Here is a 20613-nt window from a genome sequence, read left to right as displayed (position 1 = left end):
ACAGTTGTTACGAGGTTGTTAATATTCTGTATTCTGCACAGTAGATTGGTTCCACATTGAGCTTGCTGGCACGTGCACAGTGTGTGTGTGTGTGTGTGTGTGTGTGTGTGTGTGTGTGTGTGTGTGTGTGTGTGTTTGGACGATGAGAGTAAGTCTCACTTTGAGTTTGAGGGAGTCCGTATCGTAAGGACTCGGGGTGAAGTCCGCGTGCACCTGCGCTCTGCCACAGAACGGGCCGTGGTACGGCAGCTCCTCCTCCTCGGCGTCCTCAGATTTGACGCTCTCACGGTTACTGGCCGAAGAGTCTGTAGTGCTGACCGTCTGACCACCTGGACACACAACACACACCACCAGGCACTGGTTTCAGCAGCTGTCTGAACCTTTATGTGCGTGCCAATTCTAAAGCACATTCAGATGTGTATAAAAACTGAGAGCACATGTTTTCAGAGCACATTCATATCTGCACAAAACACATAAATGCACGAAAACCAAACACTCACATAACAGAGACAGTTGTTCTAGTGCATACTTACATACTAACCTTGCAAATACACCATGAAACAACAAACACAGACACTTACTCATGGAGCTCTGTCCACTCAGGGAGCTCCTCAGGCTCTCCACAGAGCCCCCAGCCTTGAGGCGAGGCTTCTCCAGGGTGTCTGTGTCCAGAGGGGGAGACAGCGAGCTGCAGCCTCGGATGGGACTGGACTGTAGACCCAGACAAAAGACAAAGTGTGAGACATCGGCGGGGACACAACTGTCAGACTGATGTCCCTCTGTACCTTTGGAGAGGTGAACGTGCCCGAGTGCACATGTGTACGTGTGAGTGTGTGAGAATGTGTCTATGTGTTTGTGTGTAAGTGTGTGTCAGAGAGAGAGAGAGAGAGAGAGAGAGAGAGAGAGAGAGAGAGAGAGAAAGAGAGAAAGAAAAAGACATCAATGCCTTCACTTCTGTCATTATACATATAGCCCTGCAGAGGGCCCTCTAGAGCTGTGCAGATGAAATCACACGCCCACTCTCTTGCCTATGTCCAAAAATAACCCTAAATGGCATTTAGTGTATGTCACAAAATAAAGTTTACTGAAACAGAATGTTTTTTTGTAAATGAAGAATAAGAACTCAGCTTACGACAATATTTGCATTGGCTGTACCATGACATTGTGTTTTTCAGTATAAACATCTCAAGTATGCAGAGAGCTAAAAAAAATGTGCTCAATATAAAAATGTGAAGGATTTTTGCTGGAGAGTATCAGAGAGCAGAAGGGAATGAGGGCCTAGAGGCAGGCCTCTGGGCTGGGAGCAGTGCTGGAGGGGGGCAGAAGGATTGGGGGTGCAGTGGGGAGGGTACCTGCTCAGAGCTGACGGGGCTGTGGTACTTCTTGGAGATGCGTTTCCTCATGGTCTCCTTCACGGATCTCACCTTCTTCCCCAGAGACACCCGCGTGGGGGCCGGTGAACGAGACATCTCCCTCAGCCCGTCCTCCCCGCCTTTACCCTGCAGTGGGACACGGGCCTTAGACTGTGTACACGCTTCTATTCCACTCAAATACAGTAAGGCACCTGAGCCCTATCAGATCGAACATACACTTATACTCAGGTTCATCTCTTCCATACTACTCAGATAGACAGGTACCAAAACAGATGTGCTGAACTCGGAAATATGCCTGCTTCTAAAGCTTTGTAACATAGCAAGCTGTTGTGAAGATCTTAACATTTTTCAAATATCTATTCAACATTTTTGTGGATAACAAAACCAACATTCATTGTCAGTAAATCATTGGTATCATTGTCAGGTATCATTGACACAGGGAGTCATTTAAAACATTCCCATGAGAAGGTTCAGCACAGTGAACACTGAACACTGAACCCTGTTACACTATTATAAATGATCACAGAAACTGTCTATTTATCAATCTAATTATACTGATTAACCATTGTTTAAAGTGCCTCTCCAGGACTATAATTTTCTGATTAGAAATGTAACCATGGCAACAGAGCAGATCTGAGAGGACAGGGTCTTGCGTGTGCTGTGTACTCACATTGGGGTCACACAGAGTGCTGGGAGAATACAGCGGGCGGTTGGAGAGGTCGAACCCCCCAAAACTACAGGTCCTCTGTGGAACAAAACCAGAAGATTTATGTCCCAATGAGATGATAAGAATTGTGAACAGACAGCTAGTAATCTGGAGCACTGGAGAAATAGAATACTGGTCTGGTTTGTACAGCCACCATTTCCCCATATGAAGGTACAGAGGCAGGCACAGTGATTATCATAACTTGGTCATGCTTTAGCATTTGATTGATTGTGTGTGTGATTATTTTAATAATCACACACACAATCTCTGGCTCAACATATACCAGGTAGGCCCATGTCTGGTGGTAATCTCGCTTGCCACAGTAGATGGTTGCCATATCGCCAGAGGTGTTCTGCCCCCACTCACCCCGTGGTAGTTGAGGCTGAGCCCCCGTCGCATCTCTCCCTCGGTGGCAGAGCGGGACATATGGGGCTCGTCCTCGCACCCCCCTTCCACCTCGGAGAAAGAAGAGCCACTGCCTGCCTCCAGCACCCCCAGAGCCAGGGGGCTCCCCGCTCCTCGGCCAGGTATGCCCCCGGCCACGCCTCCCGTCCCAATCAGGCCTCCGCTGCTGGACTTCCCAAAGGCCCGGAACAGCTTGTGACTGCTGCAGGAGCAGAAGCAAAAACACCATATGTTTCATACTGTTTTCAGGTTTTAAGATGGAAATACTCAATACCAGTAGTAGGCAATGAGACCTGTGTTTAAAACTATTACTGTGACTGGGTGGAGAAAGAGATAATAGGTGTAGTTAAGTGTTGGTTGATGATGTGTGGATGTGCTACATGTGCTGGAATTTGTATTGTGTTTACAGACAATCACCAATAAAAGTGTAGGATATCACTGCTGAAGTTCTTACACTGAGATATAATGTGATTCTCGGCCATTTCCAAACACTGTAAGTAAACCTGCAACTGTATCTCTGAGTGGATGGGTGCTTATAGGTGTGGCCTGTAGGTGTGGCCTGTACCTGTAGGTGTCCAGGCTGCTGGAGGAGGGAGAGGTGGTCAGGCTGTCCGAGTCTCCATCCAATGAGAGCTGCTCCTGCAGCACCGAGGCCAGGCCATCTCCCTGGGAGACCAGCAGCTTCCTCTGCACACCTGAGTAGATGGGAGTGGTCTCCTCAGTAGAGGGAGAAGCCTCTGAGCTGGCACACTCTGAGAGGAGGAGAGACGGGAAGGAGAAGAAGACATTAAGACATTAAAAGAGCAGCTCTCTTCTGAGGTAACAGGTATCATAAGGAGATGCAAATCTGTCTTAAAGGCCTCCCGATAGATCAACATCAGCATACATAAAAGATGAACAGTACAGAGACACAGTACTTGTAGGCTTGAGAGTAGTCGTTCAGCAGCTATTGTCATAAACTGTGTATTTAGAATTTGTGCGATAAAACGACAAAGCAATGTTTGTGTAAGATGCTTCTTATGAGTATACAACGTTTGTGAAAGATGATGCCTTAGTGACTGTGCAGGTCCCCATCCCAGTGATGGTGCCCACCTCTAGATCCAGGCTTCTTGGACTCGTCGATGCGGATGAGCTTCTTGCGCACGCGGCGCGTGGAGTTGACCAGCTTGTGCAGCCTGCGGAACGTGACCGAGTCCTCCAGCTCGTCCTCAGACTGCTCCCTCGACTGGCGGAGAACAATGACAGTCTGATCAGGGCACTGCTCAGGGGTGGCAAGTAGGACAATCCTACGAAAGTTTGAGATAGGCTCCCACGCCAATATTATAGACTGTGGGATCTGATGACACATGGTCAGTATTTGTCGAAACAGTAAAGTAATGTAGGAGATGGAAACATTTGCAGTGACCGCTAATAAGAATACATCAAACCAACTATTTTTTTTTTTTACCTTTGCAGGCAACAACAGCCGTGTGGTTGATACCGAGACACTGAGGCTGGTCTCTGATACTAAAACACAGCGGTACAGGGGAGGGGCGTGAAAGCCACTCACCCCAAGATAACCTTGGGTGCTCAGGCCCACCTCTTCAGCTGTGGTGTGGGCTCTGCTTTACTGTAACTGCACCGTGTGTCCTGTCATTTCACATCAGTGTGGGCTGACTATTCTGAGCCTGACAATCCACCTTGTAATTTCCCACTGCGGCAGACGGCAGACACTGTTTATTTAAACATGGCCGACTCCTCTGCGCGTGCCTATACAGACCAGGTTAGGAAATGGCTTTGAGATGGAAACAGTGCTGATTTTACATGACGCCAGTGGCATGAGTCACCAGTATACATAGCACATTATGTAACTGAATGAACCATCACCCCTCCATTATACTCTGTAGCACACTGCCAGCTGTCAATCAAATGCCATTCGCACAGGGCTCTACTGATGGTTGCTGTTTTCATAGCTCATCATTGTCTATCTTTGTCATGTCTCTGTGGAATCAGAGAATCATCCGTTTCAGAAGCAGCCAGGTATCCAAAATGTTTGTGCTAAAATCTACGGACGAGTTTATACAGTTTGATGACTCAAGTGTGTCTGTGGACCTATGAGTAGGACTGACTTGTAATTGCTATCTGTGGACAGTCCCTCCCCAAATGTGCCCCCATTTCCTGTCCTTCACATGGGTTTGAGGCAGCAGGAGCAGGAGGAGCAGACCAGGTGCTGAGGAGTCACCAGCATGCCTCAGGGAGCAGGGGAGCAAGAGGCCTTAAGGTTATCTGTTCTCCCCCCACTTTCAGCTGTCAACAGTCCGCAGCACATAACCCGGGGGGGTTATATTCACAGCCACACAGCCAGTGACCTCATGTTCTCCTCAGGGGTCAGTGCATCCACTTGCCCGCTCTCCCCTTCCCTTTGGAACTATTCTGGAAGCTTCCTCCTGATACAGGTCATGAAATATTTATGTCAACTAAAATAACTCTTGAATGTTCGTGGCAGTGCAGCGCGGCTCTGAAAACCCCCCTCGCAGCGTGTGGGGCTCACAGCGCGCCGTGCTTTCTAACAGCGGCTATAAGCAGCCTCGGCCCTCTCTGTGGTCTCCACAGTGGAAACCCCATGCACCACGGCGCGGGCTATTCTTGTGCCTCGTGTTTAAATAACTTTTCATTTCTCAGAGATGCAGATATAAAACTCTCTCCACAGCTCTGCTTGGTGTGTCGCTGCTATGGCAGCATCCGTTACATAATGAGGCCATGTCAGCAGAAACACTCACAACACACACACAGACACACACACACACACAACAAACACACACAAAAGCATTCACACACCGCTGCCGCATGACTTCACCCACAGAGCTCTGCTGGCCCGCCGGAATGCTAATATGCTATCGCTAACAGCCGCCACACTGAGATGAATGGTGTTTTGCCTAGCAAGTGCTAATGGCTGGCACACAGTAGCGGGCAGGCCCACTGCCGTGCCTATGTGGCATTCATCTTCAGAAAGAGACTAAATGTCACAGCTATGAGCGCCGCCACATAATTGCTACATTCCAGATGTGTCTACAATTACCAGTGTCCTCACACACAGGTCACAAACACACGCGGGCGGAAACGGCTTCTTCCCTCTCAGGGGAAAGGAGAGGGGCGGACGGGGAAGAGAAAAGCAGTGCAAGAGCTTGGGTGGAGAAACGGAGAGATAGATGGAGAGATGGATGGACAGAATAGGGAGACGGCACTAAGAGGGAGATGGAAATTATGGAGATGGAGGGACACGGTTCACGAGAAGCAGAATAGATAAAGACATATTCATTAAGAAGGAGAAAGACCGAGACAGAGAGAGAGAGAGAAAAAGAGAGAAAGAGAGAGAGAAAGAGAGCGAGAGCGAGAAGAGATGAGACAAGATGGAAAGAGAGTGGAAGAGAGCTGACAACTGATGAACAGGAGGAGGACACAGATAAAGGGTGATGGAGAAATGCCAAAAGAAAGAGACCAACACTGTGAGAAAAAGTGAGAGAGTGATGAACTGAGAGCGTGATGGAGAGAGAGAGAGAGAGGGAGAGAGGGGGAGCGGAGCGGCATGAGAGCTGACCCCCCCATGCCACCCCTCTCCCCCTGCAGGAAAAGAGCTGCGGGCTGCAGAACAGAGGCTCAGGCCTGCATTCAGCTCCCACAGCAGCACAATGGGGGCTAGAGCTTTCAGCTTTCAGCCACATGAATACAAACACAGCCTGCAGGCCCAGCCACTGGGAGAGAGGACCCTGTGTACAAGTGTGTGTGTGTGTGTGTGTGTGTGTGTGTGTGTGTGTGTGTGTGTGTGTGTGTGTGTGTGTGTGTGTGTGAGATAATTTAGAGTGTGAGAGAGAGAATGTGAGTGTGTGTTTGTGTTTGTGTGTGTGTGTGTGTGTGTGTGTGTGTGTTTGTGTGTGAGAGAATTGAGAGTGTGAGAGAGAATGTGTGTGTGTGTGTGTGTGTGTGTGTGTGTGTGTGTATGTGTGTGTATGTGTGTGTATGTATGTGTGTGAGAGAATTGAGAGTGTGAGAGAGAATGTGAGTGTGTTTGTGTATGTGTTTGTGTGTGAGAGAAGTGAGAGTGTGAGAGTGTGTGTGTGTGTGTGTGAGAGAATGTGAGTGTGTGTGTGTGTGTGTGTGTGTGTGTGTGTATGGCTTTGTGTGTGAGAGAAGTGAGAGTGTGTGAGTGTGTGTGTTTGTGTTTGTGTGTGACAGAAAGAGAGAGGCCACCAGTACGTATCCAGCACACAGAGAGAGAGGGGACCCCAACATAGATGCATAGGAAAACAGAGTAAAACAAAATGGAGTTACTGCTGGTGGGATAAAGCTAGACAAAGTGGCATGTGTATATCGGGACTGGAGGGTCATATGGTACCGTTAATGTTTGCAGTAGGCCTGCAGCCCAAACCTCAAACACACAAACAGGTGCCTGCCAGTGAGAACAGGTCCCTCAGCATGGAGATAAGCCTAGCTGTGCTCAGCCTTCAGTCCCTCCGCATCACCTCTAAGCACTAGTCCTACACCTGCCCTTATGGACATCCAAGTCTGTGTCAGGCTCCACAAACAAGCTGAACAAGAGTTCTTTGGTGATTATGTCATCATCATCCATCCACCATCACCCATGCTGCAGCAGAGCTGGACAGAGATCTCTGCCCACCGTGTATAACCCAACACAGTGTATTTGATAAGATGACAGATGCAATCCTTTGTTTACTGGATGTTCAACTAACTGATTTGCAGATATTGATTAAAAACATGAAAGCCTTGTCAAATCTCGAAAGAAATGTCTGTGCCCAACCACACAGACAGAAACACAAACCTGGGTGTCTTAATACTATCTCTGGAACCCTGAGTATTGGATTCTGTGATAATGTTAGCAAACTGTCATTGTGTGGCGGCTGAGGTCATACTCACGTTGCTGTTGGACTCGTTGACTGAGGGGCTGGAGCTGTGGTTCCACTCGGCCGTGTCTGTGCTGCTGGCCTGTCTGCTCTGGCTCTCGAACTCCTTCAGCTGAGCCAAAACAGAGCAGGAGGAGAGAAGCGACAGACTCTTTTTGACTATTCAGGAACTCATAGACAGGCAGGCAGACACAAACACAGACCAATATTGTGTTCTCAAGAGAGGCTCACAAACAATGGGCTCTTTTAACAGGAGAATCATGATCCATGAATGGCGTTTATTAACCTTAACGAAGCTGCGACACTGGGCAATGTTTACTGAAGCAGAAACACATTTGCAGTAGAAACGAGTATGCACGAGTGATGAAATAAAACGGTGCAAGGCTTTTATAGAGGTATAAACATGGAAGGCAGGCTCTGGAAAAAGTTTCCAGGCTACTGAATAGTGTCATAAGTTTGCAAAAAAAAAAAAACACCACAGTGAATCTAAAAAGATCAGCAATCCGGCTGCTATCAGTGTTTTTGTGAGTAAATGCTTGTGTCATCAGGGTTGTGATCATGAGGGTGGCTGCGTCAGCGTCCGCCTACCCGTGCGAGAGCCTCCTCCACAGTGATCATCCTCTCCTTCACCATCATCATCAGCTGGATCCGCTCCTCATCACTCATGGTGATCTCACTGGCCACGAAGCCCAGGTCCTCCCCCCCTGTGCCACAAAGGTCAAGGGTCACAACACAATCACCACCAACAACAACAACAACAACAACAACAACATCATCATCATCAAGCGTTCAAGTTTGGAAGTTTGGGCATGATGAAGGTTATTGTGGGGTCCATGTCAGCTAGTCCTACAAAGGGTTATATCTCAGACCTCATATGGCTGTTCCCAGAACAGTTATTTGCAAAAGTAAGCACGAGACGCACCTTTTGACATTTGCCTTCCAGTTCCTTTCTGAGACTTGCGGAAATTCTGCCAGAAAGATTTATTCTTCTTTCTGCTGTCGGCCTTTCCTGAATAGGGGGAATTGGTTGGGGTAAGCACAGGCTTGATGATTGATGAGGACACTGAATTAAGCGGGCCAGATGGCAGGTATTTTTAAAGACTGGTCAGCAGTCGGCAACACAATAGGCTATCAAATATAACAACACTAATGTTCTGTACAGTAAGTGTTCCTGAAATGGATATGGCAAATTCTGTCATAGGAAGCTTGTATTCTAAGTAACAACTACTCGCACACACACACACACACACGCACACACGCACAAATGCACACACGCGCACACACACACACACACACGCACAAGCACACACACCCACACCCACACACGCACAAATGCACACACGCACAAATGCACACACGCGCACACACACACACACACACACACACACACACACACACACACACACGCACACGCACACACACGCACACGCACACGCACACACGCACAAATGCACACACACACACACGCGCACCCACACACACACACACACACACACACATAGAAGTACACAAAACATAAGAAGGCAAACTTACCTCCTATGCCATCTTCAGAGCTTGACTTGTGCATGGACAGCCTACAAACAAACAACCCAAAAACAACCTGTTACTCAAGTGCACAAAAACTCTGATGAAAAACCTCACGCCAGGCACCTCTGTTTCACATCACCTGTTCTCCAACACTATCCTCCTCATTCTGCTCCGATCATCTCTCAGTCAACAGGAACAAAAACGGTTTCCTCTCCTCCCTCTCTCCCACCCTTCCTCTCTCCCCCCTCTCTGTCTCTCTCTTCTTCTCGTCCTCGAAAACTCTATACCTCCCTCTCTCCCTTAGACTCATGCACTCTGTCTCTGTCTCTGTCTCTGTCTCTGTCTCTGTCTCTGTCTCTGTCTCTGTCTCTGTCTCTGTCTCTGTCTCTGCTGCGGCTAAGAAGTGTGGGTTCCGTGCACCGTGGCGGGGGCTTGTTGTTCGCTGGCTGTGAGGTGACAGCTTTGGCCGGGGCTCTCCTGACACAATAGGGGCTTTTCACACGCCGGCCGCGTCTTTTCACCTCGCGCATTCCTCTCGCTCTCAGCTGACGCATGCTGCTGAGGTTAGCGACTATCACTCCCCCTCGGGGCCGCAGTGACACGGACTGGCCAGACGAGGGCGTGTGCCCGCCCGAGGGGAACAGGTGAGGGTAAATACTGTTTACCCCAGTCATATTTCAGGACCTAGGGAGGACCTATGCTGTTGTTGTCTAAACACACATTTGAAAAGAGTACAAATGAAGTGTACTGTAACTGTTGTACTTTTTTCTCATTAAAAAGAATAGTTGAAACAATTTGATTTAGTTTTGCTTGCTTAGATGTGTCATATATATATATATATATATATATATATATATATATAGGCTTTTCAGGACTTTGGATACAATCATAAAACAACCTCCCACTGCTGACCCTCAGGAAGGTGCTTTGGACGTTGTCTCATCCAGGGGGAATCATTGTGGAGAACTGTGGTTCAGTGACACTGGCCATTTGACTCTTTCCTCTGCACAGTGCTCCGGGATGAGTACACCTGCATCCAGGGGCTTTCCAGCTGCCTTGTCTGTCTTCTTATCGGCAGTTGGAAAACGTGACCCACATACACAGGATGAACTAAATGAACACATGTGACCCACTGCACCTCGCCCTGGTGACAAGACTACTTATCATCACAACCTCCTCACCTCCACCTACCCCTACAGTAGCTTAAGCCCCCTCTCACACACACACCCCCCACACACACACACACAATGACCGGAAGGAAGTGGACTGGATGTGTGTGTGAGTTGGTGGAGGGGGGAGGGGAGGGGGGTTCAAGTGGCCATATGAGGGGTCAGCAGGAAATGCACAAAGTCCCACTTCCATGCGCGGATAGGACAGGGGATGTGGTGTGATGGGGTCAGGATCCCAGTCTGCAGTATGTGACTCAGAGAAATACATAGGGTACATATTTGGAAGCTGCCCGAACAGACTAAGAGATGACTAGCTGTCCTGAGTAATCCTGGCTTCAGCTGGGACTGATTACTTGGGGGTAATCACAAAAGTAACCAAAACACCTCCCATGTCTCACAGAAACAAATAACAAGTCAACAAACTATACACATATCCTTTCAGAAAGATAAGTACATTTGATTATTGATACAGAATCTTGACTTATTTACTACATGACTTGTTGACAGACTGTGGTTCAGAGGATGCTTACTTTCTCTCCGTCTCTGGGGTGGACATGGCACTGCTGAGGCCCAGAGACTCCTACGGGGACGAACACAGACACTCATGTCATACTCAACACTTAATAGCCTTTTACAGCCACATACTCAACACTTAATAGCCTTTTACAGCCACATACTACTATACTTCCTCTATAGCAATTCACATATTACTCATTATCTTTGTGGAAGTGAAGTAGATAAATGTATATATTTATGTATTTTTGAAGTTTATTTATTTATCTTATTTATTTAAGCAAATAAAAATGCTTGTCATATTATGTAGCTGTTGTTTGGCTGCTATGAACTGTTGTGTGGTGACTCACCTGTATTTCTGATCTCAGCTGCAGAGAGGTAGAGATGGGTTCAATCTTGGCCTGCAGAACAGAGGAAGGAGGAGAGGAGAGGGGGATGAGTGTGAGTGGCCATATATCTTAGGGGACCCACGTTTCAAAATGTATGAATGTTCTGCGTTAACACACAATTGAGTGCAATGAACTTGCATGCATTTAATCCATTAGGAGCAACTGGAATGCTGTGTCTTGGTGTTTTATATATGCTGTGCAAGGGCACACACATTCTCAGTACAAACGCACCGTACACACACACACACACACACACTCACACTCACACTCACACACACACACACACACACACACACACACACACACACACACACACACACACAGTCAGTCGGCCTGTACCGTTTCAGTGTCCTGCGCCACCTTGCGTTTGCGTAACTCCTCCATCCTGTTGCAGACGTCGCTGAGAGAGGTGCTATAATATTCGGAGTACTCCTGTGCCAGATCCTCAATGTTCCCAAGAGAGCCATCCTTCAAGAGATGAGACAAAAGCACAAAAGCATGTTCATCAGTGTCTCCATTAACCAACCCAAACAACACACACGAACATTCACATACAAACACAAACACACAGACACAAACACAAAGTAATCGTGGGCTATTATAGGAAATACCATGGTTGCAAGTTTGAGGAAGAGGTCTTCAATTCTCATCTGGGCAAAACTTCTGCTTTTAAGTGGAAATTCTGTGAGGAGTCACATATGAATATTTCCACTAAGGGCCCTCCACTGAAACCTCCATCCCGTCACGCAAACAAACCAACTCGCACACAACTAAAGGCTAAAACTTCTCCTGCCACAAGTTGAGAGGCTAAACTAATGTTTGCCAAGCTGCTGGTACTTGGGCATATCGATCATTCTCAAAAACAATGGGTGCATAAGCATTTTAGCAATTTAATAAAAACTAAGTCTCCAAAAACCACACCGAGTGCTACTTGCACAGTAGTCACATGACTCCACACTCTCATATATGCACACTCATATACATACTCTCTCTCTCTCTCTCTCTCTCTCTCTAACACACACACACACACACAAACACACTCTCTCTCAAACAGTTGAGTTTCACTCAGCTGTGACCGCAGATGGGCCATGACGCAGTTACCCTCTCTCAAGCCTCTCCTGAGCTCCCTCATCCATAAGTCTCTCCGAGTCACAACAGCGTCTGCCACGTACACCTCATTCCTCACATAGTACTGCTTGCCCCCCATGACCTTTATAGAACAGAACAAATCTATGCATTTAGTATGGCACAGAACACAGAACATGGGCCATATATGTCCCTGACATGATCTTTCTGAGGACCACTGGCAGGTTGGTCTGCAGCAGTGTTACCAGTGTGAGGAACATCACGGCACAGAAGATGATGCTCTTCTTAAGGGGACACATATGATGAGATACCCTGTGTGGGGCACTCCATGTCCAACTGAGCATGCCTGGCAGACACCGCAGGGAAGTGGACTCTGATTCTAGAACATTCAGTCAAAGCCCAATCCTCTCTGAGAGCAGAAGCATATGGCCTCAAGACTACCTTGGAACCTTTGAGAAATGTCAAAAACATTCCTTCACCTGGCACAAGAGGTTGAAGGTCGAGGGTTTAGAGTTGCCCACGGACACTGCGTTGCTGCCCATTACACCTACTGTATACTGGTATTAGACTGGCACTCCAACAATAACAACTTCAAGATGACTGAAAATGGAGAAAAAGAGAAATGGTGGTTTTACAGAAACTCTGTGTCTGTGGAAAGGCATGTGGTCGATAAAGTCCCTGGAGCCTTTGAGTGGAAAGAATTCCAGAGCATTGACATGATAATGATAATATTGCTACATAAGTGGTGCAAACCAAGGGGATTGTTATTACCACAAAAACTCAGTAGCCTTCCTGACTCAAGGTTGTTGGCGTGAATATTTCAATGTTTCCATTGTTTTTGAACATATTCTACAGTACAATATGGTGATGCTATAAACAATTTATGAACACTCGTTTGTTCCCCTGTAGGAATCGCCTCACGTGTAGTTTTGGTGTTGAGTATAGCAAATAGTATTTCATTATTTTAAAATTATTGCCAAATCGCTATAGTGACTACAGAGAAAAGGCACGGATTGTAAACTATTCAGATTGGCAGGTGAATTTGGAATGGCCTTTTATAATCTGACGCTAAAAACACTTCAGATTTATGTCTAGGTTATTATTACACACCTGTTGCTCCTACTTACAGTGCGTGAACAAAAGAAAAGGTTGTCCAACTTACCAGCAGATTCATAACATCGGCCCATACACTACGAAAGCTGTCAGAAGCATGACACACAGAATAGATATTTTCTGTAGCATCCTCCTCCTCCTCCTCCATAACTACAAAACACAGCCGTCGAAATTCCCGTGACTTTAGCTAACAACAGACACCAACCGTAACGCTCGTGAATCCGAATATTTAAAACTTAAATCCTGCTCCTCCTGGAAAATGTACCATGCCTCCCGAAGGGCACTTGATTCTATAGAAGTATCCTTAATAACACTTGACCGACGACTAAAGTGACTAAAATGTCAACATCTGAGCAACACTGTAAGGCAGCCACATGTGTCTGACTCGGACCTGCTCCATCCCGGACTTGGTTTTGTTTTATTCTTTCCCAACTCTTCGGACTGCCCACCCATGGTAGGCAGTAGGCATCATAATAACACACATAGCGTACCAGAAAAGTGTAGCCTACTGAATGTTTGAAAAGCAAAGCATTTTTCTACGCTGTAGTAAAATAAACTATGAAATAAAACACATATCATATGGAGTGAATGCTCATTACACAACAGATCCAAAATACCCAGCCTTTATGTGAACGTTGCTCTAGATGTATTATGATCATTTTTTATTATTGTGGTAATCGGTCTTTTTACACCAAGTTCGCCATTTCTGGTGGTCCAACGCCGACTTCCTTGCAGAATAGTTACATTTACAAAGTTAGAATCCATAGAATGTTTGTTGCTGTTTCAACAGGTGGCCTCGGTGATTTAACTGCCTAAAACAATTCCTCCCTTTAGTGTAGTCAAGCTACAGTATATTCATATCGCTTTTAAAGTCCTCCAGCAGACAAAAAAAAAACACTTCGAGCTTAAATGATTAGTGATGTGTAGCACCACTGCTGTCGTTTGGTAAATGGAAAACAAACACAACTGTGAAGGCTCTCTCAAATAACCAGCAGCCGACAGACCATGCCGTTATAACCCAGTAACTATATCTTTTTGAGCTCTGTTCACTCCATCCATATTCCTCAGATCCAGCTAACTAAAGCAGGAAGGGCTGCGTGATGTCCTGCATCAATGCTCTCCCAGCATGCTAATAAAGAGGAGTCTATTTGGCCAGCCAGACACCGTGGGGGAGACGGATCCAAAACACTGCACAGGAGAGGAAAACACATGTGCAAATTGGTTGAAAATGACTCGCTGTCTAGGTTCATTATTTTACTGAGCAAAAGTGGATAGAGCAACTACAGACGTGTATGAGTTCCATACAGTATAAGCTTTGTGTTTTCATGCACACACATAAACAAAAGAGATATTTTTTGCACTGCCTCTGAACCTGTGTCACACATCTGTGTGGACATCTGAATGAATACATGTAAATGGATATCAGTAGCAGCCAGTTTCTCCTGTTTTCGTGACTCAAATTTGACATCCACGGCTATGGTGTGTAGATCAAACTGTTCAACATGGACGTTTATGGCACAGAAACGTAAAATATATCTAACTTAAAGTTCTGGAATGGCTCAACTCGAAGTAGTTCTGTCATCATTCCACAGGCGAGTCGGTGGGTGGCTGGACGGATGTCAGCATTGATGTAGCGGGGGATACAGACACTGCAGACACTGTGGCATTGTCCTTTTGGAGGGACAGACATACTAATAGACATATACACCAACACACACACGGCGAGTGCTACTCGTGTGCACTTACAATGACCACACGCCCATCATGCAGTGTGTGCTGTATAGAAAGCAAGTACACTACATGACACTAAGAAGAGCCTGAGGTGAAAAGGCTGCAAAAGGCTTCTGAGCCGAGCATGTACACCAACAACACACCACACTCTATTCAGCCACGATACTAGCAGACCTCAACTGAAACAGAAGGGTTATAGCCACACTAGATCTAAAATACATGAAAACCAATGTTATAAAGCGATGTGATACAGGAGTGGAATGGCGAAAGGCAGATCTGTAATGTTCATCATGTAGTTGACCATCTTAACCACTGCTCTTGGCACCTAGAGGCCTGGTCTGCCATCCTCCATCATGGGCTGCTTTTAACAGACAAGAGATCTCCTTCACACCACTTGCTCTGTCTGCATGCAAATTCCTGGGGCTTCAGCAGGACAAAGTGCTGTAACCCAGTGACATCCACACACACACGCACACGCACATCCACACACACGCACGCAAGCACATGCAGACACACACACACACACACACACACACACACACACACACACACACACACACACACACAGTATGATTGCTGGGCTGTGTGCTATGAAAGAGGGGCATTCATGTGCTGGAGTTACATGCCCCGGAGTCAGAGCGAGCGGCAGGAGATGTGGCAGCACAGGCCAGGCCACGGAGAAGAGAGCTGCCCTGTGACGCACCACACGGGGCTATTCAGCTCAGTCCCCACACAGAAACTACCCCATTATACCCCACCCTACCCCACGATCACATGATCACTGCTTTGTCTGCGATGTGTGGCTCTTTCTTCCATGCTTCGAGCCCGGCTTAAGAGCACGAGTAGAAAAAAAACACAAATGCAGTCTGGCTGATGGCACCGGGTGAAAGGCTGAGAGTCAGGCACTAGAGAGCACATCTGAGGAACCATCTTGGCCCTGGACATCAGAGAAGCACGTCAGCGATCCACCCCCACCCCCACCCCCACCCCCAGCCCCAGACCCATTCCCAACTCCCCCAAGCTCCAATAATGCATGCAGTTGAGCATGCTGAAAAACATCGTGGCCAATTGGGCATGAGTAGTAGTGAACATACATGCCATAGTGTATCCTGCAGGTTGGTAAGGAGATGTACTCAATTTACTCAAAAGGGCTGGATTACTAGAGAGTGAGTTGAAACATGTTTTCAAATTGTTTGGGCTAGTTACTTCAAACATGGCTAATTGTCTCCATAGTGAAGGCTCTCATGTGTAGCATGACCTGCTGTGTAGATCATAATCTGTTTCAAGCCAGTGGTTTGAGAGGCCCTGTGCAGTTCATGGTTGAAGAACCCCAGCCTGAGCCCTGTGGATTCACGTGGAACTTTAACTGAACCAGAGAGGCTCCTGCAATAGAGAAAAGTGAACAGCCTAACTTATGATTTTACTTGTCAGTGGTACTGATACTGTGGTACTGAATGAAGGGTCCTACACTGACTACGGTCTCTGGTAATAGACTTGTGTAGCCCAGTGTTGCAGTGAAAGCAGACACAGGCACCGCAGCCCTTGGCATACAGACTGTGGTCTGCCAGACCAACCATTTCCATTTCAGTCAGAGGTTAGGACTCTACCAGTGCTTCTTTTCTCATGGAGGTCTTACCCTCTTGACACTGGGTGGACAATGGGTGTGAAAATAAAGTCAACTTACCCTTTCTACCATCTGCTAACTGGGTAATGATTTCATGAGAGCTCACACTTTGGGCTCCTGCACCACTGCAAAGTTGAAGAGATGAGGTTATTATTAAATTGTGGTCATTCACAGAAGTCTGATTGCAGTACTTTAAAATGCCACGCTTCTTGGATCACAGCACCCATTTAGTTATCAACACCTTGGGCCTGGCGGGGGCTCCTGCCGCCCGTCATCTTTGATTAAAGTCTAAAGCACAGGGTGCATGATGGGTAATTACTCAGCAGGACAATGAGAGGATATGGAGTGCCTGTGAGATATGAGAGAGCCCCCGGGGGCTGTTTGGATCACTTGCTTCCCTGCTGTGCAGAAAGCTCCACTCCTCCTCTCTGGGGAGAAGGGCGGATGTGAGGAAGGACAAAGGGGACGGCAGGAGGAGGCGATCCTTCAGGCGATCCACCAAAAGAAAAATAAACCTCACTGTTCACATGCAGACTTGATGATAAGTGACATCAAGGTGCTCTGACCTACATCAAAATCCCCGAATCTGGCCAACCTGCTGTCCTGTATTAGGAGAACTGCCATCTCTGATGATCATGATGATGATGTACTCCTTGACAAAACCAGCCACATATAACCTGATTCAGTCCTCCAAAGTCTTTAGAGTTTAAGCGGCTTATCCCCCGGTGATGTAAGGGTTAAAGAAATGAGAGGACCTGTGTGAGATCCAGAGCTTCAGAGGGGATTCAGCCCATCTAATCCCCTGTCCCCCAGGTATCCCCACACCCCAATCAGCCTGCTGAGGATGGGGGGCTGGGGTTGAGGCGTGATGGAGGTGGGCTGGGCTGGGTGGGGATTCAGAAGTGTTGGGGAATCAGTGAGCTGTGATGGGATTGGGCAGGAGGGAAATGGCTTTCTGCTGGAGCGGTGATTACACTCAGGATGGGTTCTCTGCCCTTGAGGACCCCTGCAGAGAGGTGCAAAGACCTCTCTTTTCTATGTGTCTTTGTCTACCTCTCTGTACCTGACCATCTTTCTATATCTCTCTATCTCTTTCCCTGCATTTCTCTCCGTGTGTATACATGTTTGTATCTGTACACAGTAAAATACACAGGTATCTGTATATTTATGTGTACAGTATGAATGGATCTGTCTGTCTGTCCATCATAGGCATTGACATTTCGGAGAACGTTTTTTCCCCGATCTGCATAGCTTTGGTTTGTTGAACCTAAATGAAGGAAAGGAGGAAACATTTTGAGCATAACTGAGAGATGACCTAACATCCCTTGGCTCAATTCTCATCTTCATTGACAGAGATAGTGGTGTGTGTGTGTGTGTGTGTGTGTGTGTGTGTGTGTGTGAACTATGTGTTCCTGAGCGTGTGTCACTGCACGAATGCATTAGGGGACAGCGATTCCCCCCCCCCCCCCTGTGTTTGGAGAAGTGGTGACAGGCTATGTGCTTCGAGGGCTGACCCACAATCCCAAATCCCCCGTCACAGATTCAGAGACAAATCATTTCCCCCCTCAGCGTGACTCACTTCTAGGCCGTTACTCAGAACGGGACACTGATCAGCACCATATGTGGATCAAATACATATCTAAACCATCAATGAATAAACACTTGAGAGGTTTACAGCACGCAAATACCCCTTACTTACAGCTGTGAATATAAAACATGTGAATTTGATCTGAAAGGCTTCAGACGTTCACCTGGTACAGGTTTGGGTAGAGATGTTTTAGGCGAGGTTTTGACAGAGACTAGCTATGACTGAAAGTACATCTGAGAGATGCCGCCGTGGTTCTCACAGCCCATAGTAACCTCCAGCGTCTGATCTGGGAACAGGTGGGTTGGGTGTGAAACCGGTCTTGGTGCTCAGGTCATGTAAGTGGGAACTGGTATGAGGCGCTGTTTTAAGCGAGCTGGAACTGAGACTCTCACTCCAAACCAGACTGTGGACGATATGCATTTTGGCACGTTCAAACAGGAAATGACACACACACAAAGACTTATTTGGAGGAGAGTTTGCATATGTGTGTGTGTGTGTGTGTGTGTGTGTGTGTGTGTGTGTGTGTGAGTGTGTGGTGGGGTGGGTAAGGGGAATAAACTGCCACAAACGAGAGGACCGAGTGAGACTGGGGGAGGAAAATGGAGAGGAAACAGGCTAACTAAACCGAAGGCGAAGGAGTCATCACACTGTCTTCACCCACGTTGGGCCGTTCCTGGAGTGCACATGTGAGACCCTGACAGTGGCTGGGTGCCCAGAGGAAACGGGGGCTTACTGAAACGCTTATGCTGAAGGATCTCTAATGGACTACATGTGTTCCTCCTCAGCTCGCCTCTCTCTGTCTCTCTCTCCGTCTTCCTCTCTTTCTCTCCCTCTCGCTCTCCTTCTCTCTGTCTTTTACAGTCTGTGGCCAGCTCCTCTCCTCCCCATGCCTCCACACCCTTCCTGCAACATCACTGAATCCTCTTTCTATTTCTTTTCTTGTTTTCTGGGCTGGTCTGGTCTGCAATTCCTTTCCCTCTCATTCCTTCCCATTTTCTGTCACTCTCTATCCCTCTTCCTGTCTGCTTCTCTAGATCAAGTCGGAATCTGTGTTGAGTCAATACATGACTTAAGAACTGTCAACATGTCTTACTTACTTACAGTGGACAAGAAAGCATGAAAGAATGACAGTAATGGTGGGATACATGTTACATTTCATATTCATAGTTCTCAATTTGCCATCTTAAAAAGCTAACCAAGACCAACAGAAGGGACATTCAAGCCTTTCATTCTATCCTTAAATGCAACAGTTGGTTTACTTCTGATCTGCAGATAAAGTTAAATACTAGTAGGGCTAGGGGTAAAGATTTTACAGTCATCACCCCCCCCCCATCCTCTGATTAGTAAGGCAAGGCCAAGATCAGTCCACCCAAACAGAACTTGACATGACCTCACAGTAAAGCTTAGACAAGCCCAGCATGACCTTGCAGCCCAACTAGACCAAGTCTTTCACAGATTACAGCACTCAACCTTTCAACAGAGACTATACAACACAGCTAAAACAAGCCTATTGTGTCTTACGACACTGTGTAAAATGTCATCACAGCCAGCAAGCACCACAACCCAGCGTGGGAGAGACGGTCTCACTTTCCCAGGCTAACTGAGCTCTCTCTCTCTCCCTTGCTCTACCCCCCACCCCCCCTCTTCGGACCATCACAATCAGAGTCCAAACTCTTTCCAGAGAGCTTTAGCAGGGCATGTAGGGACTCTGGCTTTACAGAACCCCCCCCCCCCCCCCCCCCCCCCGGTGTCTCTGGGACATCTGCCTGCCAAACATGAGCTCACCACCATCACAGATCAGGCACAACTCCCAGGGCTGGAGCTGCTCAAGCCAGGAGCCTCTGTGAGAACTCACGCGACAAGCAGAAGAACAAGCACAACACTGCACAGCGTCGCAAAGAAAACAGACCGGTAGAACTCAAGACACTCACCAAAGTACACTAGATGCTCCAGAGCGCTCTGACAACCAACTGAATAAAGTTCTCCGGGAGAACTTCGAAACACTCACCAGAGAGAACATTGCCAAGCCTCAGAGAAGAACTCTCTAAAGACACTCACCACAGAACACGAGGGCTCCCAGAAGCGACGCTGGTTCACTCTCTCAGTGGAACCAGCAGAGAGGCAGCAGGACTAAACTCCCATCAGACTCAACTCCTGCCAAAGTTTCCCCCTCCGAGCTGGAGAACAATGCATGTTAGAGTGGAGCTGGTGAGGGGGTGGGGTGGGGAGGGGAGGGAGGATGGGTGGAGAGGGGTGGGGGTGTCCTGCTGTAATAAATCAGCGTGAGCCACAGGGCTGGAGGCCGTGGAGCTGAGGGTTGCTGACGCTCACAACGCCCTCGAGGGTGGAGCTGTGTGCTCTCTCCAGCTGCAGCCGGGCGGACCACACTGCCTCTGTCTGACACACACACACAGTCACACACACACACACACACAGTCAAACACACACACACAGTCACACACACACACACACACACACACACACAGTCACA

At 47.5% G+C, this 20613-nt stretch overlaps 1 protein-coding gene across 6 annotated transcripts in view; it reads right to left on the bottom strand.

Annotated features, from left to right (window-relative positions):
* The window catches only part of sash1b (SAM and SH3 domain containing 1b), an 85124-nt gene that overhangs the window by 7125 nt on the left and 57386 nt on the right, over positions 1–20613 (bottom strand). For 2 of the 6 annotated variants that reach the window (XM_031580635.1, XM_031580637.1), the window contains 14 exons: positions 11320–11448; positions 10942–10992; positions 10609–10658; positions 8916–8956; positions 8305–8391; positions 7971–8086; positions 7396–7494; positions 3577–3709; positions 3050–3236; positions 2446–2686; positions 2044–2118; positions 1353–1499; positions 582–711; positions 160–329 (listed from right to left, as the gene is read on the bottom strand). In XM_031580635.1, coding sequence (XP_031436495.1) covers positions 160–329; positions 582–711; positions 1353–1499; positions 2044–2118; positions 2446–2686; positions 3050–3236; positions 3577–3709; positions 7396–7494; positions 7971–8086; positions 8305–8391; positions 8916–8956; positions 10609–10658; positions 10942–10992; positions 11320–11448 — 1656 coding nt within the window. Of the gene's footprint in view, positions 1–159; positions 330–581; positions 712–1352; positions 1500–2043; positions 2119–2445; positions 2687–3049; positions 3237–3576; positions 3710–7395; positions 7495–7970; positions 8087–8304; positions 8392–8915; positions 8957–9048; positions 9185–10608; positions 10659–10941; positions 10993–11319; positions 11449–13228; positions 14180–16594; positions 16710–20180; positions 20314–20613 lie in introns of those variants that run through there. The other 4 variants (XM_031580639.2, XM_031580638.2, XM_031580636.2 and 1 more) reach the window with 4 other exon arrangements.

This window comes from Clupea harengus, chromosome 14 (assembly GCF_900700415.2).
Source record: "Clupea harengus chromosome 14, Ch_v2.0.2, whole genome shotgun sequence".
NCBI classification, from domain to species: Eukaryota; Metazoa; Chordata; class Actinopteri; order Clupeiformes; family Clupeidae; genus Clupea; species Clupea harengus.
This window is presented reverse-complemented; position numbering and strand designations above follow the sequence as displayed.